General features: G+C 45.5%; 2 protein-coding genes across 11 annotated transcripts in view; one reads left to right on the top strand and one right to left on the bottom strand.

Moving 5' to 3' along the window:
- Nucleotides 1-19,445, top strand: part of SOS1 (SOS Ras/Rac guanine nucleotide exchange factor 1) — a 58,653-nt gene extending 39,208 nt beyond the window's left edge. Inside the window, exons 21-24 of one of the 2 annotated variants that reach the window (XR_005858804.2) lie at nucleotides 197-315; nucleotides 16,028-16,102; nucleotides 17,629-17,835; nucleotides 18,807-19,445. Coding sequence is in view for 1 of the 2 variants with exons in the window: in XM_003640931.6 (XP_003640979.3) it covers nucleotides 197-315; nucleotides 1,592-2,086 (614 nt within the window). In the remaining variant the exon portion in view is untranslated. Of the gene's footprint in view, nucleotides 1-196; nucleotides 316-1,591; nucleotides 3,189-16,027; nucleotides 16,103-17,628; nucleotides 17,836-18,806 lie in introns of those variants that run through there. The other variant, XM_003640931.6, reaches the window with a different exon arrangement.
- The window catches only part of ARHGEF33 (Rho guanine nucleotide exchange factor 33), a 31,927-nt gene continuing 12,972 nt past the window's right edge, over nucleotides 8,390-27,344 (bottom strand). For 4 of the 9 annotated variants that reach the window (XM_040698238.2, XM_015283573.4, XM_040698240.2 and 1 more), the window contains 13 exons: nucleotides 26,140-26,304; nucleotides 24,717-24,838; nucleotides 23,727-23,869; nucleotides 22,354-22,413; nucleotides 20,919-21,134; nucleotides 20,136-20,265; nucleotides 18,786-18,918; nucleotides 17,782-17,865; nucleotides 16,895-16,978; nucleotides 15,996-16,144; nucleotides 15,157-15,342; nucleotides 13,066-13,819; nucleotides 8,390-11,320 (listed from right to left, as the gene is read on the bottom strand). In XM_040698238.2, the coding sequence (XP_040554172.1) occupies nucleotides 11,183-11,320; nucleotides 13,066-13,819; nucleotides 15,157-15,342; nucleotides 15,996-16,144; nucleotides 16,895-16,978; nucleotides 17,782-17,865; nucleotides 18,786-18,918; nucleotides 20,136-20,265; nucleotides 20,919-21,134; nucleotides 22,354-22,413; nucleotides 23,727-23,869; nucleotides 24,717-24,838; nucleotides 26,140-26,304 (2,364 nt within the window). In that variant the 3' untranslated portion in view covers nucleotides 8,390-11,182. Of the gene's footprint in view, nucleotides 11,321-13,065; nucleotides 13,820-15,156; nucleotides 15,343-15,995; nucleotides 16,145-16,894; nucleotides 16,979-17,781; nucleotides 17,866-18,785; nucleotides 18,919-20,135; nucleotides 20,266-20,918; nucleotides 21,135-22,353; nucleotides 22,414-23,726; nucleotides 23,870-24,716; nucleotides 24,839-26,139; nucleotides 26,305-27,209; nucleotides 27,315-27,344 lie in introns of all 9 variants that reach the window. The other 5 variants (XM_040698241.2, XM_040698242.2, XM_004935275.5 and 2 more) reach the window with 2 other exon arrangements.

The raw sequence follows: 27,344 nt of genomic DNA, 5'->3' as shown, positions 1-27,344 counted from the left end.
GGAATCTTCAAGTTAGATGGTTGTTCAATGGTATATGTCTTTAACACCTTCTTACTTCATGCTGCATTTTGTGAGCAAATAATTTACTAAAGTAAAGGTACGCTGCCTTTAATGACACCTTTATTGGCAGGATAAAGGAAATAGGCTGCATTGAACAAAAACTCATTATTGAGATTTTTCACTCTGTGTTCACTAGGATCTGCTTCTGTGTCATCCATAAGCTTTACCAAAACTTCAGATGAAGCTCACGTTCCCCCACCAGTTCCTCCACGAAGAAGACCAGAGTCTGCCCCAGCTGAATCCTCCCCATCAAAAGTAAGTTAAAGCTAAAAAGGGTGGCTTTTTTCTAGGAGAAAAGAGGAGAGTATTATAGGAAAAAGAAACTTTTAATGGTAGTACGTGCATTTTTGAACATCTATACGTAAAACAGTAAGCAATCACTTATTTCAGGCCTGCCCAGCTCAGCCTCACCATTTTGCCTGCTCATTTGCTGTGATTGGGCCCTTGTGAGAACTTAAAGCTCCGGGCGGATGTTTCTGTCTGCCATAATTGTTGTAGAAGATTATTTTGGGTTGTATGGTTTAAGGTAAAGAATTGAAGAACAGTAATGATGGAATGTGATGAACACTCCTTAGTCCCCTGAAATAATTCATTACAATATTTGACCCTGGATGCTGTGCTGCTCATTGATTCCATTCTCGATTGCCTGTCCTGATTTCCTGCCTGCTTGAGCCATTGCTACTTTTTCCTTTTGCATTTGCGAGCCAATCTAGCTTTTGTTTTAGACAGTGTTAAATTTATCTTGATTTCAGTGCGAGTTGGTTGATGACTACAGAGAATTGGATAGATTTGAAGACCCCATTCAAAATGACATTGTAGCATATGTCTTTTGACTTTCAAGAGAGCTGCTATGTATCACTAAAGCAAGGTGTCCTTTTCAGACTGTAGGTGACTGTGCTGTCAGCCAACAGACTTCAGTGTGTCACAATCCTATCAAAACGCAGTTGAAAACATTATAGATACGTTAGTGTGGTGGCAACCAATTACCCTGTGATTGTGGACTGCAGCTTGGAAACCATTCACTTCAATAATTCTACTTAGCTCCATCTTCTGAGTGCAGTGTATTTTTTTCCTCTGTTCAGCACCATCTGCCCCTCTTTATTCCTCATATTCTTGGAGAAATACCTGGTCCTGTTACCCATCCTTGGTGCCTGTTACTAGGAAGGCAGTGGAAGATACCTAGACCTACCCAGCAGGCAGATCTGGAACCAGCATGTTGCTCTGATCACTTCTTGGCATGCCTTTTTCCCTTTCCGTGCATCTTCACTCCCTGCATCCCTGGCTATTAACTCATTATTGATATACCCGTGCTCTCCCCTTGTACATCCAGTCTGCTTGGCTTTTCTGCGTGCATCATGCTAAGAAACATCTTTCAGGCACTGCTTCGCTACTCCCCATCTTTGCTTGCTGACTCTTCTGCTTAAGAGGATAGATCAGTCTGCAGGGCAGGAGTTCCGCTTCCATTTCACAGCACAGTCTTGTTCTTTGCCACTCTAAAACTGGTATTAAATGAAATGTTTGTGTACCTCAGATTACTTCTGCGCACCTGGACAGCCCGCCAGCAATCCCTCCTAGGCAACCAACCTCTAAAGTGTATTCACCAAGGTACTCGGTGCCTGACCGGACCTGCATCTCTGACCCCCCTGAAAGCCCTCCTGTGTTACCACCAAGAGAACCTGTGCGAACTCCAGATGTTTTCTCTAGCTCACCACTACACCTTCAGCCTCCACCACTGGGGAGAAAAAGCGAACTTGGTAACACCTTTTTCCCAAACAGTCCCTCTCCATTTACACCCCCTCCCCCTCAGACACCTTCTCCACATGTAGCACGGAGACATCTTCCATCACCACCTTTGATACAACAAGACGTGGACCTCCATTCTGTCGCTGGACCGCCTGTTCCTCCACGACAAAGCACTTCTCAACATATCCCAAAGCTTCCTCCAAAAACTTACAAAAGGGAGCACACACACCCATCGATGCATCGAGACGGACCGCCCTTGCTGCAGAATGCCCACTCCTCCTGAACTGTCCCCTGCGCTGGGAGTTGCGTTTTCCTGGTGCTACGTCTGTTGCTGGCAATGGATGCACTGAACCTGGTGGTGCCAAGGAGTCGGGATGTGTATATGCCAAACACTAAAAACTCTCCAGTAAATTGGAAATGCGGTGTACAGAAACGGAATTGCAAAAACAGACATTCGAGTGGAAGAACTGGTTAACTTGCTGTTCTTGTTTTAGTATGCAGGACATTGTTCTAAGATAATTGGACAACTGATTGTACCAGAAAACAGACTTGAGGGACATCTTTGGCCAATGAGCGGAGACTGTATTTGTGTAATGATCTGTAATGTCCAGTACAGGAAGGAAAACAGTCTTGTATCCATCAGTTCCATACAGTGGCACAGTTTTTGGAATGAAAACATTATGCACTTTTTTTAAATCTCAAACAGGGAACTTTATATCCTTCTTAATTTTCTTTTGCTTTACTCCCTGCTTTAAAATACTTTCCTAAAATTGTGAGAAGGACTGTGAGGAAGATCTGTGGTACCTAACTGAGTTAGACTTTAAGGCGTAGCACTGTATTGCGGTCCTGTTTACACGTTGTTACGACAAGTAGTAGGGGGTACCTAGGCTTCACCAAAGAGGTACTTTATTATTATTTTCTGAAATATTGTGGTGCCAGTTCAAAAATAAATTTTTGCCAGAAAGCATAATGTCTAATTACTGCTTTCTTTAGGTAGAGCAGATGAAAGTCTTACATCGTTACAGTGACAGCAAATTTATTTTAAAAGGCAGCACTATCATCTGAAATAAATATACTGCTACATTTAGAAGACTGTTAATTTCTGCTAGGTTATGTCACATTCTTTTTAAGGTTTACTGATAATCCATTTCATGGCTAGTAGCTGTTTTTTTTGGTCATGCAATGAAAGGAGTCACTTGTGAAAAAGAGCACTCACTGGCCAACTTCCATAGCTATTGTCATGTTTTACTAACAATAGATTAATCAGCATACATAGAATTGCCTTGCAGTTGCATAAATCATGTGTATATAGTGAATGTTGCATAAATATACTTGCAGATTGTTTTTAATTTAATTGAAATAAAGATACAAATATGTTTGGCTGACATATGTTAAATTATTACATGGACAAATTACGACTCTTTTTTTTTTTAGTTAAGCACTGGAGAGTATGAAAGCACATGTTTTGGTATATTTTTCCTAGTTCAGTCTGTGTACTTCAGTTATAAGAGTCTAAAAAGAAGCTGGTTTTGGCAAATGTATCAAAGTAATATCTCAGAGGATAGGTTAACCCCAACGTGAATTATTATGTAAGGTTTCCTCAGACCTCTTGTATGTCACTTGTTAGGGAAATTCGAACTTATATTAATCTTTACAGAAGCTTGCTGTCTGAAATAGACATGACAGAACATATACTGGCATAAGTATCATGACATGGATTATCCATAAACCTGTGAACTGTTTTTTAACTCTAGACAATACAGTAATGCATGCCAGCTGTTGAAGAAAGAAATCTATAGTCACCATTACAGTATGTTTGTGAAGTATCTCATCTCCAGTTAATGAGGCTCGTGGGTCTTAAGTAAAATTCTGTCTTTTATCTTTGGGAGAAGAATACATTTCAGCATCTTGAAAAGCTGTGTCATTAGGGGGTGATGTTAGTAGACTGGTGATAAAGCTTACCTTTTTAATGCTTTCTGCAATGCCATTGATCAATGCACCTTATCTTTTTGTGTGGTCTTTACATTTCAGAAAGTGTTTTGATCCCATCAACAAAAACGGCAGTTTTCATCATGGACAAATGTTGTAATGTGTCAGTTGTGTTCTTTCTTTGATGTCTTAAGTTTTATTTTGAAGTGTTTTTCTGGCAAATGAAGAAAAAATGAGCATCTCTGTACCTTGGCTTCAGAAGAGAGTGTTCTTACATGGGAGCTTGGCGGAAACACTCAAGCTACAGGAGGTATAATTTAGGTTGTTGGTTCTTTGGTTGTAAACAATGTGATGGACATAATGTTGAAAGCATCATATAAATTATTAGCGCATCCATGGATTACCAGGAAAAGCTTCTTAAATTCAGACTTTCTGGCCTGTCTCTCTCCTTCTGTGCTATTTAGTAGTCAAGGCAGACGAGGCAGAAGGAATACAGAGCTGCTGAGGTGGTCCAACTAGATTGGAAGACCTCGCTTTGATCCTGTTCATCATTAGGCCTCTTGAATGTCAGTAGGCCTCTATTTTCCTTTGTGAAATGGGCAAGATGCTGACTCGCATCCCTCTAGTTGAGGATAAAATTCCTTTATTGGTGGAGTACTTGGACAATAGGTGATAATGGTAACCATGCAAGAACCTAGCTTAAATTTAGCACTTTGGAACCCAGCAGAGCAGGTCAGTCATGCAGTGAACAAATCATTGTGTTGCCTCAGCTTCAAACAAGAAGGAACAAGAACCAAACCTATTGCATTTAGGGTGGGAGTTTTGAGTACAACTTCTAAGCCTCTGATTTGTCTCACAGCAGTTTTGTGTTAATAATTGTTTAACCTACAATAACTTTTTATTTGATTGATGTTTGCTTTACTGATAATACTTCTCATATGGACAATGAAGTCATTTTTATGATGTTATGTGGCTGTGGCTAAAATGACTCTAGAATGGTCTAGTGTGACTCGAGATGACAGCATGTGCTGGATAAAGCAATGTGCTTGCTTGAAGGCTGGTCACTGGCTTGGGTGAGTTGCTGTATATCTCCGAGTGCCTTACAAGTGGGTCAGCTGAAAGAGCAGCTAACTGCATAGCCATGTGATTAAAAATGTAAAGCACTTAATTAGAGAGATCAGCAGAAAAATTTATAGGTGTGGTACTTAGTTTCTGCCGTGTCACCTCAAGATTTCTACTTCGAGTGTGGTCTAGTGCGACAGTGGACCATGATTGGGTTTGTTCATTGTCTTCCAGGTAATGTCATAGCTGTGTGTTCGCTCAGAGAAACCCTCTGGAAATTGAGTGCTGATACTGCAAGCACTGTGCGTTTACTTGCTCAGGAAACCATCTCTAACCTGTTTCTGTAATACGTCTCTCTTAAATCAGGGAGGGAGAGGTCTGTCTTGGTGAGAGTGTATCCCATGCACTAGCATAAATTTACGTCCTTCAGGGTTTAGACTGACAATCACTGGATGTGTAATTATTTTTCTTTTATGGGTTTGATTCAAAAGCAGTTGTGTTACTATCGAAGTCAGTAGACTATTGTGCTTGTTACAGAGCATTTTATTTTGTTGCACGCAAGGGAGTGTTTTTATTCAAGCTGAAGAGCTGCTTGAGCAAATTTGCATCACAGCAGGCTGTGTTGCATTGTAATAAGTGTGAGTTCACTTTGAGGCTGTTGTCCAGTTGTTAGGTGTGGCATTTTATTGAGGCAGCCTCTACTGCTGCCATTTCTGGCAGTACTGCCATTTCAGCTCTGCTAGAACGCCCTGTTCATGAAAGTTTGTCTTACAAATTAGAAGCAAGTGAAACAAAATGTTACTTAAAGCTTTCTTAAAGCTTTGCTGCTGTGAGCAGTGTGCTTAGCTGCAGCATGTAAAGGTCCTTCCTTGGCTTTCTCTTCACCGCTAATGTCTTTCCCAGACAGGAAGGAGGAGCTTAGTCAGGATATTTTAAGATGATATTTTAAAGTTTGAAAAACCTTGTGGTTCTTTGCTGCCTTGAAATATCCTTTTTTAGTTGTTGAGTTGTCATTTCCCACACCTAGGTGATGGGTGAGCTGGAAGTGTTACAGTTCATGTTGCCTGAGGAGAGAAACACGCGGCCCGATATTGTTGTAAAGCCAAAAGTGCTTTTAACTTAGTTTGTAAATCCCATGCCTTAATTTCCATTGGAAGCACACTAAGTGCATGTTTCTGTCAACTGTGAGCAAACATCCCTTTTGCCTTTAATAAAAACCAGCACATTCAGTAGCCAGCTGCTGCAGCAGTGCCAGGCAAAGTAGAGTCGCTTCTTTTGACTTCCTAGCAAGCAAATGGGAAATGATGTGCCAGCTGCCAGAAAGTGAAAGGAGTGCAAAGTGCCGGATGTATGACAATCTCGGGAGCTGCCAAAGGTGCCTCTTGTTAAAGAGAACCAGTAGTAATTTTGAAAAGAAGGATAAAGGAAGGTAGAGAATTGAAGGTGCGTGTTATTGGATTTGTTTTGGACAAATGTACTCAAATGTTCTTGGGAGTTATCCTCCTGTTGTTGTTCTTTTCATAAGAACAAACTTTGGATTGCAGTATATTTATTTACTCCAGCATACGTGTCCATTTGCTTTGTTTAATGACACGGTTACTTGCCAAAATCAGTAAGTGTTAAAAGCTGTGTCGGTCCAGGACAAGTAAAGTAAACTTCATTGGGCACACCTAATGGCCTGTGTACCTCATTGTCTGTAAGGGATCTTTACATGCTGTGTCTGCAGTGGTTTTCAGAATGCATTCAAGTGAAAATTTAATAGTGGCTATTATTGTTTGCCATTAAAAGCCATGTCCTAAAAATACTAAAAAAGCCCTATGTATCCCACAAGCATACACTTTTGAGTATGTAAGGTACTTTGAAAGTCTTAGCAGTCTGAGATGGGATGCCTTAAACTTAACAGCACATGTTTTACGTTAATGATAACTGAGTCTGCTTCAAACCTAGACTTTGTTCTGGGTAGTAAAACTGTAAAATGCATGGTAACTTCAGAGCAGAGGAACTCTGTGGAGTAGAAGGTGAGGTGTGTGTGCAGCAGGGGAATGGGTTCCTGGTGCTGATGGCATCTTCTAACTTATGTGCCATGGGTTTTTGTTGTAGGTGTTGCTCAAGCTCTGTGGCTTTCTGTTACAGCTTACTGCATCACCAGTTCTGTAGCCTATGGGTAAACACTGTCGGTTTTGTTTTACTGTGTGAAGATCTTGGTTGGTTTCGTGTGAGAGCCTCTGTCTTGTCTCCATGTTGAATCACAGTAAATAAGGGGCATCATGCTTAATAGCCTGTATCTGGCAACAGGCTAAACATTCACTTTCAAGGGGAGGAGTGAGTGAGTGAAAGCCACGTGCAACTAGAAACTGCTTAATATTCATGATGGGCTCCATCTAATCCACTCTGCAAATGCTGCAAAGCCAGGCAGTGGGCAAAGACGGTGCTACATGTATCCCAGCTCCCCACCTGTTCACATGTGAGCAGAGGGTCCAAATATGAGCAGCTGGAAAAAGGAACTGCCATCTTTGGAACATGTTGCTTACCAATAAATATTTGCATAACCTGTATTGAGGTGAAAGGACTTTAGGAACACAAAGAGGAAGCTGTGATACATTGCAGCTAGGGAAAAGAAAGTAAGGGAAGGTGCTGAAGTTGTATAGTCATCCTCACTGATGCTGTCTGAGAGGAATATAGGGATGAGAGGATACGTTTGAGCCCACCTGGCAGTCAGTCACAGTTGGAGTAGAATTTAGGCAGGCAGCCCAAAGCAGGGAGTACAGCTGTGGTGATCTGGAAAAGTCACAGCTGTGGTGATGGTGTCTGATTGAGCACTGTCTCAGGCATTGGCTGTTCCCCAGTGGCTAATAGGCATGTTCTGCATCCTCGGGATTGAAAGGGGTTTTTGAGGAAGAAACGCTCCAAGTAGATTTGCATGGGAGTCCAACTGTATCTTTGCCATTGCTATAGAACTCAGCTGGTGTGTTCTTGTCTCTGAGACTGCTGTCCCTGAGTGATGCAAGGCTGCCTGCAGGTGCTGCGTGGTGGGAGGTGTGAGCACCAGGAGCTGAGGTGCCCCTGTTTGTGGTGTCATTGGTTTGGACCTGCTGAGGATGTGGCAAAGGTCAGATGGTGGCAGACAGAATTGGAAGTAAATTTTGGAAAAAAAAACTTTGTATGTGGCATGTTTGTGATTTACAGGAGTATGCTAAGATCTCTTACTGAGATGGATAGCTGAAATTACAGTGGTACGTATGGCAGTGGAGGAGGCCTGTGGGATTTCTTCTGTAAAGGCTCATGTGTCTGTAACAGAAGCAGCAGAGAGAGATGAAGAGTAGCACTGAGGTGATATTGGTGCAGCTCTGAATGACAAGTGGGATCGATCAGATCTTGACCAGAAGCTTTAGAGGGAGCAATAGCTTTTCATCTGAGTGCTGGGTAAGAGTCTTGAAATGAGGTGTATGGAAACAGTCTCCTTATGAGACTGCGTGCACAAAGGAATGGAGATTTGTCAGTAATGTTGCCTCAGGAAGGGACTGTGGGAAATGTGTGTTTCTCCTTTTAATGGATGCAGTCTTACAGCTGAGTCAGTGCAAAACAGAGAACAGCATTATTTAAAAGCAACGTTTATTTGGCAAAGAAATTAAAATAATCCAGAGCGCACACGTACTAAAGGTGAAGTTGGGTTGCATCCTGCAAGAGGCACCTTTTGTGGTGCTGAGCATTATACACTGGTTTTATTTACACTTTGCAGATTCTGAGCAGTTACAAGGAAATACTCAGGACATCTCAACTGCTGAGTATAAGCCTGTAAGTAAGAACTCGTACAGAATCAGAAATAATAACCATCCATTGTGACCATGCCTTAAATCACTAAAACAGAAGCTAAAATCCATACGCATTTTACAAGCAAGGGTCTGCCACTTTGGAAGGATTTCCTTACACAGAAGTTTTTAGAACTCAGATTTTCCTCTTCGCCCTCTTTTTGGCCTGACATCTGCCTGGCAAGTGTGGAGGAGCAAGTTTCTTCTATGAAGAGAAGAGATTTCATTGTGCGCTACCCAAAGATACAAGAATCAGAGCCCTTAAGAGCATTAGTGCATTACCTGCCTAAAATTTAAAATCCAAATAATTATTTGGGATGTTCTTATTCTGCCGTGGTTACCAGGGTCTCCAAATCCACCATCTCTTTAAACACTAACACTACGTAGTCATCCCAAAGGTGAGGGGTGTCAAGAGTCATAAAAAATATTCACTGTTTTGCTTTTGTCTGTACAGAAAAGGGAGAGCCAGACTGGGTGGTTTGTGTAGCAGTTCTCAGCAGTGGCCTCTGAGCAACCACCTGTGGCTTGGGCAGCAAAGAGCTCAGCAGTGGTTTTAAGAGCCCCTTACTGGCACAGGCACAGTATGTGTCCCCCGAGCTTGTGGTTGAATGCTCTGGGTGGAAATGGGCAGTTGCACTTGGCTGTGCTTGCCTTATCAGCTGTTTCTTTTTACTAGCTGCCTAGATTATACATACATCTGCTCATGTCTTTCCCATCTTTTGTCTTCCTTCTTCCTTTCCTCATCCCCTTTCCTGATATATTTGCCTACATCTTGACAGGGCAGGGTGGGAAAGGAAACCCATCCATTGTGATAAAACTGGTTCCATGGACAAACAAGTAGGCCTGTCTATAGAAATAATAACCATCAGTTCTAACTATTTCTCTGCCAAACAAACAGGCTTTGATGATGGCTCAGTTACAAGTACCTGGCTCTACTTACATATCTCCTTCTAGTGCACGCGCTGTCTGGGCTGAGACCTATGAAAGTCCTAGGAGGGTCTTGGTGATGTAGTGGCTGGTCAGTGTGGAGCCTCTCTGGCTGGGAGAGGTCAGAGAACTCACAATAGAATGAAGATGTGAGGTAGAGGGAAGGAGATTGAACTCTTTCTGTAATTAAAAACTTTGAACTGTTTTGGGGAGGTTTGTGGTTTTTAATGCAGAAGGTAAAGGAAAAAACCCAAGAAGATACCTTCTTGCCTTTCAGAAGGAGAATAGGATTTCTGGGAGCAGTTTGGTCCCAGTGAAGTCTAACGGGCAACATAGACTGAAACATTTTAATCCCTGAAGTTTTATCTTCGTCACTTTCTTGAAATGTTGATAAAACTTTGATTGCAATAAGAGATTACTTTTGTTTTAGCTGAAATGACCCTTTTTCCAGCCACCTCTTCCCCTCCAGCAGAGGAGGAAAAAGCAGCTGGTGTGTGCAGTCAGCGCTCTTGGAGAGCTGTAGGCCAGAGGGCTTCGATTCCCTTCCCTTACTGTATTTTTAACAGAATTTATAGGCTTGTACAGAGAACAATACTGCTAAGGGTTTGTCCTTTGAGATGTGGGTGGGACATGCACATGGCTTTGCTGTCGGAGGAAGAGTGTCCTTGCACCTGAAGGAATGCTGTGACTTCAAAAATACGGCGCCATTGTCTTTCCTGCCCTAACGTCTCGATTTGTTTGTAGAAGATCTGCTCCAAAGCAGGGTGCTTCATGTGCTGGGGCTCGTAAAGTGGTGTCAGGTCAAAGAGAGCCGGCCAAGAGTGTTATGTACTGCAGACCAAGAGCCGCAGTGCTAGTTCATTGTGTCAGTATCTGCGTCGATCCATGGTGAGTGTAGAGTGTGGAAGAGTCTTTGTCTCTTGTGGCAGGCCCTGTGCTCAGCCTGTGTCCCCTGCGTGGAGACCTGGGCAATTCTGACAGCAAGAGCAGAGATTTGTACAGTAGGAGGCAGTTTGAGAAACAGCATGTTGATTAAAAGGCAGAAGATGATTTCAGTCCAAAAGAAAAGACGACGCTGATTAAGCAGAACAAAGTCCAGGTGCTTCAGCCGATGCTTATTAGACCTTCTCAAACCAGCTGGATAGTGTGAGCTGGCCTTCTGTAAGACATCTTTGTTAGTGTTTTTTCTTCAGGAAGTGGAGGAAAGAAAAGAATTTTGGACTTCTGGCCAGGATGCCAAAGCTACAAGGTCAACCTGTCTGTTGTGGGTGAGCCTGAATCAGTCCTGGTTTGAATTTGGAAGAGTGAAGATGTATGGCAGAAAAAACAGTTTTGGGAGACGAGGGGGAGGAGAACACAGAGGGGTTTGGCCCAAGCTTTCCAAAACTCAGAAGAAAATTTAGGCAGGCAGGAGTAAAAGCTAGCAAATTCCTCTGCTTACTGGATCTGCTGGCTGAGCTCTGCCTGAACCCGTAGCCTGGCCCTCCCCTGTGCTAGGAAGAGCAGGATGCATTTGTGACAGTCTTCTCCCCACCCCTCCACCTATTATGTTAGTCAGGGGACATCTCGGGACCTTGCTGTCTGTCTCCACCCTTAGGGACCCAGGGAAGTACTGTCGCACTTGGGCTGTGGCCTGCCTTTCTTGGGGCTGCTTATTTCTTTTTGAAGAGCTTGCGGAAGGAGCTCCGGAAACCCCCTTTGGGCTCGTGCCGTGGGTTGTGGTCGCTGAAGGATGTTTGCTCATTGTCATCCTTCTGGCAGAACCTGGTGTTGTCTTCTGCATGGAGCTCCTAAAAGGGAAAAGACAATTTAACCAGCATTTGCAACCTCACATCCTTGTCCCCTTCTCTTTCTCTCTCTCTCTGCTAGGAGGGACTTGGTGGGTCAGGAGGTGCTGGCAAAGTTGGGAGACAGTGCATCACTTGGGCCTCAGCAGCACTGGTACCTCTGCATAGAGCTTGTTGCTGGCTCTGAATCTGAGGCATTGGCAGAGGACTGGAGAGAGAAGCACTGTGAGAGGGAACTGGAGCCTTCCTTGCTAGATTTTGGTTTAGGTGGTCTTACTAGCCCCTTCTTTTGCCAGCAAGGGTGCAAGCCAGCATGAGGAGTTGAAGGAGTAGGTTCTTCCCAACTCCTCCTTGCTCATGAGCTCTTTACCCCAGGACTGGGAGGCTTCCTGAGTTGGTACGATGTGAAAGACTCTTCTGTTGACTCTGCTGCTCCCTGGTTTTAACATCTGTGGTGCAGGAAGCTTTGGTAGCACACACACATTGTGGTAAATGTGCCTCTAAAATCTCTCTTCCCCTTTCAGGAGAGAGCGGAGTTCCCCTTGGTGTTGCTCTGGGGACAGTTCTGTCCACCACTGCACAGTGGTCTATATTGCTCTGTGGGGATGAACGTGACCTGTGATTTGGGACTTCTTCCCTATCCACACTCTGCTGTGGGGCATAGATCTGTTCATGTGAGTGCCAGGCAGCTCACAGGCTGTTGTTTCTGAGCGGGCTGTGTCCCCACGGCTCTTCTTTGCCTCATCCACCCTGTTCTGTCACTTCCTTTACTCATTTTTTTTCTCTTTTGAAGTTTCCCTACTGCCTTTCCAGTCAGACTGTTGGAAATTTCCTTCTATCATCATCTGCATTTACAGCCTTATCTGCACCTTGTCTTGTTTGAGCAGGTGGGTGTTTCTCTAGGTGTCACGGAGGGAGCATACTAAGCACATCACAGCACTCTCAGCCCCTTCTCAAAGAAGGGTGGAGGTCATGGGGCCTGGATGTCCATTCAGGGTCTTCTCCCCTGACTGCACAAGCCCAAAGCTGACTGAGCGGGCACTGCAAGCTACAGAGACATTGTTCCTGCAGTATCTGATGTCCCTGAAGAGCTGGAGTGCTGCCTGGTGTGTCAGCGGCTGTCTGAGGGACAGGGACATGGTTGCCTGGGCCCCGTCCGATTTTCCACAGACTTAATGGTTCACCAACAAACACAGGTGCAGCAAAACCGATGGACCAGACCCCTAGATGTATAAATGGGTTGAGCTCAGCAGTCATCCTGGTTTGTACCAGATGAGGATCTGATACTAAATACATCAGTTTTCCTAACCCAGCTCTCCTTGTAGCAGGTTAGAAGTCACCTTTTTAACTGAGTGCCACCCTCTAGAATTCATTTTGAACAGCTTTGCTCACGCTTAATGACCCTGATGAGGTAGAACATTTGCTCATGGGGGAAGCTCAGTGACAGCTAGAGACGCATGAGAGGCTAGCTTCTCTCAAGAGTATTCTCACTGTCACTCAGCCAGCTGAGTGCCTCAAGCCCAAGTTTGTCCCTGGGGAAGATGTGTGTGAAAAGCAGCTGTCCTGTGTCCTGTTCCCTCCCTTGGGCACATACATGCAAATGAGGGCTTTGAGTGTGTGAACTTGGAAGCTAGTTTGGCAAGTTCTGCCCTAACTGTATCTCAGATCTTTATCCTGCTGCTGTTGCTGCTTCTGCACCACCATGTGCCTTTTTTTTTTTTTTCCTCCTCCTATTTAAGCCTCCTTACTTCCAAAAAGCTTGGTTTTTCACCCGCTCCTCTCTGTGGGGGGAAGTAGCTCCTTTGGGAGCTTCGAGATGAGGCTGAGATCATGTGAGGCTGGACATTCCTCTCCTGCTTCTGCTGCAGCCGGCTCCCACTGCTGCTCCGTGTGCTGTAGAGTCTGGAGCTCACTCCCTCGGCGCTCCTTGGCAGCTCCTTCAGAGACCTGCTCAGCTGCTTGCCTTTGCTGTGGAACATCTCACGCTTGTAAGTGCTGCTGCTCACAGGAGTACTGCTCTTAGGCAATGGCTGCAAGGCATGATCTGTCCTCTCTGGTTCTGACGTGAAGTTAACAGGCCTAAGGAAACAAATGTCTAAGCTGGATTCTGAGGAGGCTGGGGAACAATTCTCAAAGAGAGCGAGGTTTTGGAAAGTATCGTCTTCATAGGGACCTGGCATGGTGAAGACTTCCCCAGGGTAATCAAACTCTTCGTAGCTTGGCGCAAAGTTCCTCGCATCCTGCAGCAGCTCCACAGAGGTCCTGATGGCTCTCTCTGGGTTTCCCACCGCGTCGGCAGGTGGTGCTTCATACTCCATTTCAGGGATGGATTGTAAAGGAGCTGTCAGAGCCTTGAGTTCCTGCTCAGTGAGCTGAGAGGATGCAAGGATGTTCTCCGGCCTCTCATGTTTTCTACTTTCCATTTCCCAGTCAGGGGGCTTTACAGCCTGGATGTTCTCCAGGACAGTTGGCTGAGGTTTCTTCATCTGAGGCAACAAATGCCTTAAAATAAGAAAAAAAAAGAAACAGAAGAAAGTGGAATACTGAAGGACTGCAGAGACATATCTCTCCCCACCTTACTCCCACCCAATTCTCTTGGCCTTATGACCCCAGCGTGTTTTAATATGTTGGAGAAGAGTAACATTCCTGCTGCTGCTAAAAATGACCTAGTTGGGTTAACAGGAGCAAACTTGCACGGGCAGGATTGCTTGTCTAAGGACTTTCACTGACATTTTACTTTATACTGTAAAATGTATAAAAACACAGAGGAGATACCAACTGGTGCTTCTTTCTCCTGTTCATCCTCATTCTGGGTTTTTACTCTCCTTCCCCTTTGTTTGTAATGGGGCTATGTCTTATTTTCCTCTGGTCTGACTTTATTTTTAGGTGGTTAAGGTTCCTCTCTAGTGGTGGAACTCTGTCCCTAGGAGTGTTTTGAGAGTACTTGGAGAGCTCTCACAGAGTTTGCATCAGGGGATGCAGACTTTGTCCAGAGCTGTGGTATGAGCTGCATGTCTGGCAGCATCTGGGGAGCTGGTTTGAGCATCTGCTCAGTGCTGACGAGGTCCCGTACGGGCCCATCTTGGGTCCCCAGTTTGAGATTCGTATAGGGAAGGTGGAGAGGTGTCAGTTGAGGCTCCCAAGGCAGGAGCCTGGAGTGACTGTGAGCAGGAGGAAGACTGGTTTGGGTAGTCTGGGGAATGGAGGCTAAAGCTTGATCTAACAATGCTACTACTTGAGGGGCACTGAGAAGGGTAGAGCCAAACTCTTGTTAATGTCAAATAACGTAAGAAAGCACAACAGCTACAAATTGCATAAGAAATAGTCAAGTCTTAGTGTGCTAATATTCATCATCTCCGCTGGCAACTCTCAGTGGCCAAAAAAATGCAGGGTTCTTTTAATTATTCTTATAACTTTTTGAACCAACATGGACTTGCATCTTGTGATAGTGGGTCCCATTGTATAGAAAGACACCTTTTTCACTTGTCTGAGTCCTTGGTCACGTTGCCTAGCTTTTGTGACAGTGACAGTAGCGAATAATGCAAAATGTAGCTATGCACATTGATGCCATCCTTACCAAATACATGTCCTCCCCAGTATGCAGGCAGCTAGCAAGAGCACTGGCAACTGAGGGTAGAGTTCTGAAACACTGCCTGCTGGTAAGCCATGTGGCAGTGGATAGCAGGAAGGAGCCAGCCAGCCCTTCACCTCTCTGCATGTACGCAGGGAGCAGTGTTGGAAATGACAGTCTACTAGAGAGTGTCACTAGCATAGTGTGTGGGTGAGGAAAGAGTTTTCACCCTGCTTTGAAAGCCTTCTGCTAGGACAGTATGGCTTACGGGGTTGTTGTGCCAGAGGAAGGTGCTGGTTGGAATGACTGCATTGCCTCTTCGGAGTGAATCCCGCTGTCCCGGATAGAGGCTGTGCTGGGTGTTGGAGAAACTTCTTGGCTCGTACACTGAGAAGTCAGACCTTTGTACAGCTTCACCAGGGATGACCTGAGGGAGGAGAAATCCATCGTCGTGCTAAGAAATAAGGCAGGGAATGAGCACGAGCAAGTAAGATCACAGAAAACAGGGCTGGAAGGGTCCTTAACATTCCCATGCACCTCTTCCCACCCAGAGGAAGGATCTATTCTACCTTGTCTGTCCCGGTCAGCAAGGGGTTCTGCTTCCTGTCCTGTTCTTAATGCCTCTCTTAAAAACAATCCCTCCCCAGCAATTATGGAATATTTTTTCCCTCCCCCAGTAAAAACACAAACCACTGTTCTCTCTCAATCTTTTGCTTAGTCTGTAAGGGACTTCAGGCCACGAGCTGGGCATTCACCAGTACCCTGACCTGCTGAGGCAGCTAAATTCCAATGTATTCTCCCCACTGGGCCAACTTCTGGTTCCCTAAAGCAATGGCAACGTTGTAATGCATGTTGGCTTCTGTAGAAGGATTAAACTGAGTTTCCTTTAACTCTGAGTTAGGTGGAAAGGATCACAGCGAATCTGACCTCAGTTTGAAGGACAAATGGCAATAGTGGGCTTTTTCCAGCATTCATATGCACAGGGCTTAGTTTTATTTCAAGGGGGTAATGCGCCTGTTGGTCTAGGACAAAAGCCCTATGTTACTGGGCTGGCCTCACATCTCCCCTTCCCTGGTAATTGAGAGAATGAGCTGATGTTATGCTTACTTCTTCAGTTTTTTCCTCTTCTGTATAAGCAGATCTTCGTTGCATTGGAAGAGGAGGCTGTAGTGTGAGATGAAGACCCGGAGACGCTGCACGCACACCAGCAGCAGGTAATAATCAGGATGCTCTTGCTCCGTGAACTTCAGGACATTCTGGGGCACAGAGGAGAGTAGGCAGTTTGAAGGACATCCTTACCCTTACTGGGAAAAGGTGTTCTTTGGGACTGTGAATTAACACTGTGGAGCACACATGGCACTGCTTTGTGTGCTGTGGGAGCTTTTCTAGGCAGCACCAGTTTCTGAAAGACTTGGATGGGGCCTGCAATCTACTATTACAGTGCAAATGCATGAGTAACCACCATAAATATAATCGTGGGAGATGTGGGTGATTCACTGGTTCAGTTTAACATTGGAGAAATAAACCAATCTCTTGGTTTTTATAGGGCTCTGTGACATTTGCCTTGTACTGAAATATTTCAAACAATTCGGATTATCCTCCTGTGAAGCAAAACTGTGTTTTTAAGCAAGCTCTGCATAAGAAAAGTTCTTTACTCCTAGACTTGGTTGTCAAAAGCTAAAAGGCATGTGGACAACTCAGCAAAGAGGCTAGCTCTCTTACAGGAGTTCATTACAGAGCTTTTGACTTCCTAGGGGAAGGGTTGGTTCTGTCAGGTCAAATGGCAAAAATGGCAAACAGAAAAAGCTTCAGGTATGAAATGAAAATTAGGCGCTGTCAGCTGGCTTTTCCTTCCATGTATGGTGTTGGTGGTTGGTTTTTTTCTTTACAGAGCCCGCTGAGTTAGCTAGAAGCCCTGTAGATGCACGGACCCGTGTCCCAGTTCTGACTTAAGTCATGTGTTGTTATAAGGGTTAAACATGACAGTTTCCCTCCTGGGACCCTACCTGTAGATGAATTAGGTATTCAGGGATTCGCTGGACTATATGGAAGAACAGAATGTAGAGATCAGATTTGATTTCTTCTTCTACCTGAAATAGAGAAAGCACCTTTAGAGTCTCTTTCATCCATGAAATGTCTGCTCCCAGATAGTTCCAGGCATTAACAAATGCTTTACCATAAGTGCTTACAGCAGCTCACAGAAACACAGCAGCCGAGTGGTGGTTGCTTGTGGTAATGCAGTGATCTTCACTCTTCCACAAGCAATAGCAGAGGATTATTTCAGGGAGACACTCAGCATAATTAAGTAGGGGTGCATATCTGAAGCGGGCTAGTCATTTTGCATGGAAGGCCTGGGTAGACACTGCTGTTCAGAATGAAGTCCCAGGCAGAACTGAACAAAACAAGATGGACTTCTTAGGATGCCTTGGAAGGAAGTTAGTGTGGCTTACTTCCTGCACTTTAAAACTACCTTTATTTATTTCTAACTTCCCTAGTTTCAACCAAGAATTAATGATGTGAGAGATGTCTAAAGCTGAACAGTTGAGGGTGTTTTCTCTCAAGGAGTGGTTCAGCACTTACAGCCTCAATCTTGGTGTCCCTGTTTGGACAGTTCCTCCATCAGAGACATTCTGTTCGGCCAGAGCAGACCTGGATAGCGTGTGCATGGTTTGGTCTGAGATACCCTGGAAATAGTTTTTGTTACACGCAGTGGTTACCACATTAAAGCTGCTTTCTGTAGGTGCCTGTCAGCCATGGAAACACTGGGGAAACTGACACTGAGTGACAGAACAACTGGATTGGCAGGAAAGTCCTGTCTTGGGGAAACACAACAGGAAGAGAGCCAGGCATGCATGTTACCATTACGCATCTGTGAAGCAGGCAGGAAGTTTACCTCCTTCAAGATCACCACGTGGATCAGAGAGATGCATTCTGGCAGGTCCCTCAGGTAAGCAACGTAGTAGTCCAGAAAATTATTCTTATAAACAGGGGGAAAAAAAAACAACAAAAAGAATAAAGAAACTCAAGAGAAATATTTGGTCATAGAGACAGGCAGCACGATAAAGTGTTGATTCCCCTCTGACACTCCTGGGAGCTCATGATTGCAGCAGAGCTACTAACTGTGCAAAGCTTCAGGGCTCTGGACTTTGTAAGAGAGGCTTGTGTCGGAAGATGGATCAGCTCTTGAGCACAATGTGTAAAACATCAGAGCAGGCAGAAGAGGTAGGGAGGCTGGCAAGGAAGAAGCTTTTCTTATGAGTCTTAAAATTCATAAAGCATCAGAGCAGTTTTTACACATCTTTCTAGGAAAGGTCCTGATGTGGTTTGGGCAGACCCTTCACCTTGAAAAGGAGATGCTTAACCTTTGGAGAAATAGACAGTGTAGCACAACAGTGACAGGGCTGTTTTACTGGGAGCTACAAACCAATATAGAATGAGAGACCTGCCTACCACCTGCTCATCAAAACTCTGAGCAAAATATATTGGAGGAGAGGAATGTATGAAAAATTTAGGCTCTTTTCACACCTCCACTGTGAATACAGACACCTAAGCTGTCAAGGCTTACATGTGGCTCCTCCAGCCAGGTCTGGGTCTCGTGCATTATTAGTATACATTATTGTTCATCTTTATCAATATGTTATCATCATCACACTGTGCTGTGGCCCTGTGGGGCTCCGTGTGGGTCTGACATGTAGATATTCTGACCAAGAGGAGCTGCAGCCAGAGGGGGCTACCATGTACTGGGGCTGCACTTAAAAGAGGCTGGCTGAAAGGCATTGCTCTAGCCACAGCTTCACGGTACTGCCCTTCTGCTGCCCTTCTGTCTTGGCTCACTGGTGGGCCATCAGCACAGTGTCATGCATCACAACAGAAGAGTCGAGAGGTTTTATAACATACCTCATCATTTGTTAACTTCAGGAAGATGTCACCTAGAATTCCTTGGCGTGGCCAGCTCAGCACTCGCTCCTGGAGAGCATGAAGTAAATCGACATGCTGCTGGACCAGGTACCGCAAAGAATTGGGGAAGAAGCTGAAGGGAGACAATACCAGACTGGTTACAGAGAGCAGAAGCTCAGCCTTAAGCATGCACTGCTGAAGTTTGCATTCATGGGCGGTCAGCATGGGCTTGCTTTACACACCTGCACTGGGAAGCCCTGTTTTGTACAGTGCTGTAGCAGGCTGCTATGTACATACAGGTACCCTCTCCAATAGACTATTATTGGGTGTTTTGAAGGTTTCTTAGGCTGACTCTCCAGTACACTGTGTAGCTGGCTGGAATTTGTGTAACTGAAAAGCCCAGGCTTCTGTGGCTAATGAGCAGGACTGTGATTGTGAGCCATCCCATAGAGTGCTTGGAGGAATGCTTCTCAGATTTGTACACTGCACGATTTGTCAAGCCCTTTGATGCAGTACTGGTCAAAATGTCCTACTTCCTTTCTGTTACTTTTTCCTGATCTCATCCATAATCAGGATGATGTCAAATATCAAAATGTTCTCCCAGATGACAAGTTCCCAGGGAAAAAAAGAGTAAAAGTAAAAACAAACTTGGAACTATCACATTTCAGTTTGTATGGTCCATCATGAAACTGCTTAACTGAGTCCACATCAACTACATGTTCCGCTGTGGACTTTGGTCAAATGACTCCTAGGGTGAAAAGAGACGAGAAAAAGAGAGCTACCATACAGTAGGCACCACAAATGTACTCAGGGCTGGGAACTCCCTGGCTAAAACTGAGGAATGGGGAGGACTGTGGGAACTATCTCCTCATGGGAAATAACGTAGCAAAAAAATTGTTTTGAACTGCTAAGCTAGGTCAGTCCCACAGATCTCGTATCTCTGTGTAAATACATGTGAGTTGTCTATACATATTGGTACTTGATGGATGGCAGCTATTGGCAAGGGGTTTATTAGCTACATTAACCCGTAGAACTGGAGCTGTGGACTGGGAGAAGCAGTAATGCATGAGCTTTGTTCCCACACAAGCAGGACAACTGGGAAGGAGGAAAAGGGGACCGACAGGACCCAGGAGACTGAAGTGGTAGTAAAAGGGTTTGGGATGCAAGGACAGGCAGGAGAGTCTTTAATCACAGCAAAAACCTTCTAGTGCCTCCAATTTTTAACTAGAAATGAGCTTTAAGTGTTTAAAGATCTCTGTGTGGATAAAAGAAAAGTGAGAGAGAGGATGAAGCAGAAAGAACAGGCTGAGGAAAGTTCCCCAAAAGAGAGAGCATGCTAAATGAAAGTACCTTCTCTCTTTGGTGCTCCTTTTCACATCGGGCCCTTGCAATGTGGCCTTGATCTTCAGGATTAGGGAAAGGTTGATGACATACTTCCTCTCTGACTCCAGCAGCTCCAAAGCGATGTTCTGCCTTTTGGCTTCCAGAAAATAATGATTAAGTTTAAAAAAGTAAGGAAATGCTGACCTCAAGGACAGCCTCCTTCATGTTGGAGTGCATTTCCCCTGAGGATCTGGCATTAAATCATGAAGAGAAACTGCTGTAGAGGAGATCAGCGTCCTGTGTTTGTGTCAGCTTTACCCAAAATACCAAGTTGTAGCCTCATGCTACAGTGTGCTCCGGGGTGACTGGAGTCATAGTGTTTACTAAGAAGGCTCCAAAGCAAATGTGTTCTGCCCCATGAGTTCTAGTTCCCCCCCAAGATTTTAGGGAAAAAAAAAAAACAAAACAAGTCATCAAAGACAAAACAACTCATGCCAGGGATTCAGATCCAGTTTCCCACAGAACAAGAAGCTGTATTTTTTACCCACATAACTAGCTATGCTGTCCATGGCCCTGCTAATATTCTGAACCTGGCAAGTCTTGGAAGGAGACACGAGTTGAGTGCAGAGCGTGTTTGTGTGTTGTCTGATGGCACTGACCAGCAAATGGAAAAACCAGAAGGCGTGGAGACAGGAGACCCTGAGGCATTTCCTCCAACCAGGGAAAACTGCCTTGTGTGTCTCCATCTGTAAAAGGTGATCAGCAGCTCATGCCACGTGTGAGTGCAGCTGTAAGCCCCTCCGTCCTTACCAGCCAAAGAGGGTTCACATATAATGTTGTCTGCTGAGCTGTATCTGCTTTGGCCCACGTCTTTCCCCCTTTCTGGTTGCTCTTTGGAAATGTATTCATCTCCCCAGTCCTTGGTGTCTTTGGGCTGCTTCCATACTGTTGATTGCAGATGCACCTTTGTCTGACCATCTGCTGTCAGCGAAGGCTTCAGGCTGTCCTCTGTCTCTATGGCTGTTCCTGCAATGACAAACAGCTGCATGGAGTGTGACATCTTAGCTGACATTAGTTCGTTATGGTCCAGCTGTAGATAAACCCGCATTGTTATCCATCTGAAGGAAAAGGAATTTGGAGTGTTCTCAGTGCTTCACCAGTGGTGAAGTCTTTTGGAGTTCATTTACAACAAAAAATGGAAGTGCAGCTGGTGAGCACTTCTGCAGAACAAAAAGGTTTGCATTCTTCCAGCATTTATTTTCTGCCCAAATAAGATACACAGATAAACACAAAATGGAAAATAAAAAAGATGCATTTCTAGTGTGGTTGCACTCTATGGTTTTGGGACATTTAAGGACTTGGTAATACAACAGGTTGACTGAGAGGTATTGTGGGAAGAAAAAAAGTATCATCATAATTAAGATTTAAATGCCCCTCTTAACGGGTGTACATTGTCATAGCTCTTAAAGTTTTCATTAGAGATCATGCAAGCAGCAGCAGGACTGGTAGTCTGAGGCTATTAAATTGCAGAGAGCCTGCAGGAGAGGTACATCAGTGCCATTGCTCTGGAATTGCTTTAATGAATCTTTTGAATTTGGGTTGCAGTGAACCATTCTGTAACTTTTGTTCTCTCTTTTTCCTTCAAGCGTATTCAAGGAAAAGAGCTGTCCTGAACAGCAAATGCTTCAAATGAACAGTGCAGGCATCTGGCAGTTGTTCTCATGTGTCCTTCTGCTGGCCAGGACTGTGTCCTTATTAAGCTTGTCTCTAAGTTATTGCTCATTTTTCTTTTTGCCAGAGAAACTTTTTTGCTGCTATCCAGATATGCCTAGGAGAAGTCCATGTGGAAGCTGATGGGTAAATAATTGTTTCAATAGATTTGCTAGCATGTAGTCACTGCTAAGGCCATCTCTTCCCAAGTGGCAGAGTGGCTCTCCAATTATTCTTTGCCATACCAGTAAGCCTCTACTCTTCCCTTCTGTAAAGGCAAGTAGAGCCTGCAAAAGTAGCAGCATCAGAAAGGCTTTTCCTGCTGAACGTCAGTGCTTTGCATTTCCACCAGTTATTTGGTGCTTCAGGGATGCATCTTTACCCTGACATCTCAACTACAAACATGAAAATGGAGGTGCATAGCAAAGTGTGAAAGTTGTTCCTGAGAAATGCATCCCTTAAAACATTTCTTGAGTGAAGTAAAGTAAGTGTTGTCATTGAATCATTGTTTTTCAACAGTTCAGTTTATTCCTACCTGGACCTCCTATGACTTTCACACTTCCTTCTCCTATCGGCATGATCCTGGTGTCAGACACTGTTGAAAAGCAAAGGAAAACATGAGAGAAGATAGTTGCAGAGCAGGCTTCCTCCTTCCAAACCCAGTCAGAGTGGTTAGATCTTCTAGCCTTTCACATTTTTGGAGTGGGAATATTCCTGTTAGTTCCTCCATGGGGGAAAAAGCTGCTCCATATTGCTGTGGCTTTTCTCGTAGTCTCTGTGTCAGTAGCACCTATAGGCAAGCTAACATGGGCTTTCTTGTTGTGCTCAGTTGGGCTTTCTTGTTGTGCTCAGTGCTGTCTGACCTTGGAGCCTGAGTAGTCCTGGCTTGTCCTTGCTCAGGAAGTGCCCTTTGGTAAATGACACCCAGCAGGCAGAACAAAAGGACGGATACCTGACACAGAGACACAGCTGCTATTTGAGGGTGATAAAGAACTTATTGAAGAGTGGATGGAGGGGTGAGATGACTGGAAAGAAAGAGGGGCAGTGAGGGATTTAAGGGAGAGGGCTCAAGGAAGGGCAGAGGGGGCTCTGACTGTCCAGAAGGTGAGCTGAACAGAGGAAAAGACAGTTTTCATACACAGTTTTCACCTAGTCTCTTTGTTAACATTTTAAATATGCATGGTTTTGGTGTCTTCCTTGTGTGGAGCAGGAGGGTGAAAGACAAGCTTAGACTCCTCCCTCAGCCCCTCCAAGTTAGTTAGGAAAAAAAGGCACAGGGCCATCAGCTATCTTTGATTGCAGACTACACAAGCGTTTAGCAGTTGGCATTGTTTTCCTGGAGCAAGCTATAACCTTAATCCTATGGGTCAGCAGCTTTCATAGCTAGCAAAGAGCAATGATCCCCCTAGCAGTGTGTGTATCTACCAGCTCCTACCACCCTTTGTCAAATCAACCACAGGTGTCCCCCTAATGACACAAGGTGTTCTCTGACGGCCCGGTCCCTGTGATTCTCCTTTCTGTGCCCTGCTCCCTAGCACGAAAACAACTCGACAGGTTGTAGTATTTTCATCAGGGCTTCCGTTCAGTTGAGTGTGTGCCACAAGCATTACAGGGAATAAGATCCAGCCTAGTTCCCTTTTCCTTGGAGTCAGTGAGGAATGGCTTTTGGGGCAACTTTCACAGAGCAGCATCTCCTGAACCCAGGCCAGTGTTAAAGCCGTGCTTGAGTTCCCGAGACACAGTGTGGACATGCGTGCACAGACCTGGGAGCCATGCTGCTACAGGGAGCACCCCCATTCTCTTTCTGCTGCTGGCACCTGAGCAAAACTCAGTGCCCTCTGAATCTAGTGACCTTTTCTGGACTTTTTTCCTAAGAAAGGCACTGCACTTACCTATTCTCTTTCCTACCTTTTTCATAAGTCACGTTGTGCAAAAGACTTGTAAAATCTTCGTTGATCAGTACAGGTTCTGGGAGGTTTATGGATCGGAATGGGCTGCCCTGGAGAGGTGTAGGCACTGTTTGTGAGCTGTGATCATCCTTCTGTGCTCTTCTGTACAAACACAAAGAATGAGACGGCTGGAAAACACGAATGCTACAGGAGGTGCTGCTATGCTACACTTGTGGCTGACAACAGTATAAGTACAAGCACAGTCAGAAAAAGTACAGCTCCTGCAAAGATGAGGAGTTGGCTTTTATGCACTCAGTTCATGAACGTTATGGAAGTAATTTCACTGACTGTAGGAGAAGGTTATTTCTGTTCTTTTGCAGAGCATATTTCATCTAATTAAATGGCTTAATTAGCTAAGGGGCTAGCCTAGATTTGCAAAGTGTTTGCATCAAGGCAGCTGTACATCCATCATCGAGAGAGGCTAATCAGGGCCAAGGTGGATGAGCAGTCTGCCTACTCACAGTAACAGCAGTGTTCAGATATGCTGCTGTATCCTTGCTTGAAGAAGAAAAGATTGGTGACAGGAAAGCAAGATGTGACTGCACTGCCAGGATCACGCAGAGTCCTGTGCACTTGACAGCAGGAGTAGGGAAGGAAAACTGCAGTGCTGTTGTCTGGATAGAGGTAGTTTAGCAGTAGCTTTTAACAATGAGGACCCCTGACTTTCGATTCCTGCCCTAATAGATCCCTAGCAGGTCTGACTGTTTCACGAGGACACGATTTCCCTGAGGGCTGCTGGGGCTATCTTGATGTGTGTCTGCTGTATTTGCTCTGTGGTAGAAGAGTCTAAAAGCCAGGAGGGAACTGAGGGCTGGAGCTTCCAGTAATTACAGAGGTTTATATACACGTCCAGCCAGGAAAAGATGAAGAGATTAAACTGTAAGGAAATAAACAAAAAGGACAGCACCACTAATGAGCACTTCTGGAGTCCTGGGGCTCAGGTTCTTACTTAGCTTTCACTTTCCGTGATTCCCGCCGCTTCTCCTGCTGCAGCTGCTCGATTTTCTGTTGCATTTCCTCCTGCTTGGCACTGATTTCTTCGATCATTGACTTCGCATCACTGAGTTCCTCCTGAGAAACAAGCAAAAGCACAAGCGTTCCAACTGTGCCTATCGGCCTTACAGAGCACAGCTTTGAATGCTGGCTGGTGTGGGCTGGAGGTGCTTCAGGAGGGTGTCTCTGTGATTTTCCTTTGCAAGATCATTGTGTGTATATGGTAGCAGATAAAGATGTAGGGCTTCATCCACTACCAGTTGAAATAGGGCCTTGAAGCTGCCTTTTTAGCCTGGTTTCTGAAGAAAAGGAGGCCTGCTCTAACTTCATGTGTGTGTCTCACTGTCAGCGCATCCTCCCTCGTGCAGTGTCAGCCAAGCTTTATATGTACATAGAATTCTCTTGATGCACGAAGTTCTTGTAAGTTTCATCAAGACTTAAATTGTTTCTCGTAAACTGAAAGAGGGATTTCCCTGAGCAAGGAAGTGACTTCACTGGGAGTTCGATGCTTAGACAGTCAGCACGGGCATGAGGCAGAGGAAGATCAGCTTTTGCACCTCCTTTTGCTTGCATAAGTCCTTGTATCTGGATTTTAAAACCATTTTTCCCCTATAACAACATCTTGGATAACCCTGTCTCTGTCTGCTTTGAAACCTCTGCCACATGCCCTCATGCTTTTGTTCAGCTGGGCCCGCAGAGCTCCTTTAGCCTGGTGCTGTCCATCTCTCCCCATCACGGGGACACTCACAGGCTTTTCCAGCCCTCTTTAACTTCACAAGGTATTACTGACTCAGCAAAACCCCATGGGGAAAATTTACCGTTAAAACAATAAAACAATTCCTCAGCCTGCCTCCTCACGGGCAGTTGTCCAGTTTCTGCATGGAGATGCTGGCTGGTTTAAAGCGCACATCGAGCCCTCTTGCTAGGCTCTCTTCCCCAGTCCTTTGTTTCTAATCCTCATGGGCCAGATCAAACCAGGCAGCACTTCCTCCCAGCCGTGTGGGAATGAACAACTTCAAAAGCTTTGGTGTTACGTATTAATTCCCTGGTCCCCACCAGCTTTGGTTCCTGCAGGAAGTGCAGGAGACCTGGCCCAGGGAGAGCTATGGCACGGTGGCTGGCTGCCTGTGAGCAGCCCAGAGCAAGGGTCCCTTTTGCTCCTGGAGAAGGCTATGTAGGCCAGGGCACAGGTTACATTGGGGTTGGAGCTCCAGGTCTGGAAGGAGACACAGAGCCGAAGGTGCTGCACCAGATTCATCTGAAATGATTGCCAGCTCATTTTATTTGTGAACAAGAAGGACTGATGGAGGCAGGTGAGAGCTCCTTGCCACCCAAGGTAATGGGGCACGTATGCAGCCCCCTGCCAGTCACACTCCTACCTTGAAGGTGTTGAGGGAGTTCTTCATCTCAGCCACTTTCTCTTCCATGGCACAGCGGCAGCTCTTGACCTTCTCCTCCAAGGCGTACTCGCCATGCTGGATTCGTGACAGCTCCTGCATCGCTTCCGTGAAACCCGCCTTCAACTCAGAGGCTAATGCCTGCAACTGGAGGAACCACAAACACAGCGGTACAGCCTCTCGTCCTAGAAGAAGGTGGTTGTGTCCCCAAGAGTCACCCCTGGTTCAGACTGGCATGAAGGCTAGGTGCGTCCCCTCCTGTAAGGTGCTGTGCTCTTTCTCCTCCTTTCATGGCTGGGAGGCGTGGGGGGAGGTTTGGTTCCTGCTGCAGCCGCAGTACATGGTAGGAAATGTTTGCGTTGGGCAATCAATGTGCCCCTTTTTGGACCCAGAGTTTTTCCAGGCTCCCTGGCAAGGTTGCAGCCTGTCAGCCTCCAGAAGGAGGGGACAGCCTGAAACGTGCCAAGCGCTTTGCAATAATAGCAGCCAGGTTATCAATGCCAGAAGCAGCTGAGCGATCAAGAATATGGCCGTTTTTGAGCAAAGCCTCCTCCCGCATATGCTGATGGGGCTGGTGCTCTCCCTGGACAGACCTAACACCTCACTCAGAGGGCTGCGAAGAAGCTTTGTTCTTTGTCAGCGGGCCCTTTCCAGGGAAGGAGACAGCTCTCTAATTCTTAGAGGGAAGGGAGTCGGGGGGTATTTCCCTAGCATAGACACTGTGCCCACTCTCCCTGCTTTCTTTCTCTAGAGGCCCTAGCACTGCTGGAAGAGCTCATGACCTAAGCTGGAGGCAGCCGGTTGACAGCTGGGCGAAGCAGGAGACAAAACAGGGCGAGCCAGGCTGGCACAGCGAGCAGACAAGGCAGGTTTGGAGGTGGGCAGTGAGGGGAGGCAGGCAGCTTGTGGAAGGCCAAGCGGGGACGCCCTCTTTGGGGGTAGCTTGGGCTGTCAACTCTGCCCCCACTGCTGTGAGCAAGGCACTCATTCTGCCTGCACAAAGCCCACAGTGAGGTCGCGGCCCAAGGCGCTTCGGTACCAGTGTTTTTTACCTTTACAACAGAAATTCGGCCTAACATCTGGTTATAAACTGAGTCCAAAACAGGAGCACTGATGGTAAGAGGACAGCCACCCCGGGGAACTCAGGCGCTTGAGTCCTGTAAATGGAGCAGAGATGGCTTCCGATA

This window comes from Gallus gallus, chromosome 3, assembly GCF_016699485.2.
Source record: "Gallus gallus isolate bGalGal1 chromosome 3, bGalGal1.mat.broiler.GRCg7b, whole genome shotgun sequence".
NCBI lineage: Eukaryota > Metazoa > Chordata > Aves > Galliformes > Phasianidae > Gallus > Gallus gallus.
Note: the sequence above shows the minus strand (reverse complement) of the source record. Positions and strands in the feature narration are given on the sequence as shown.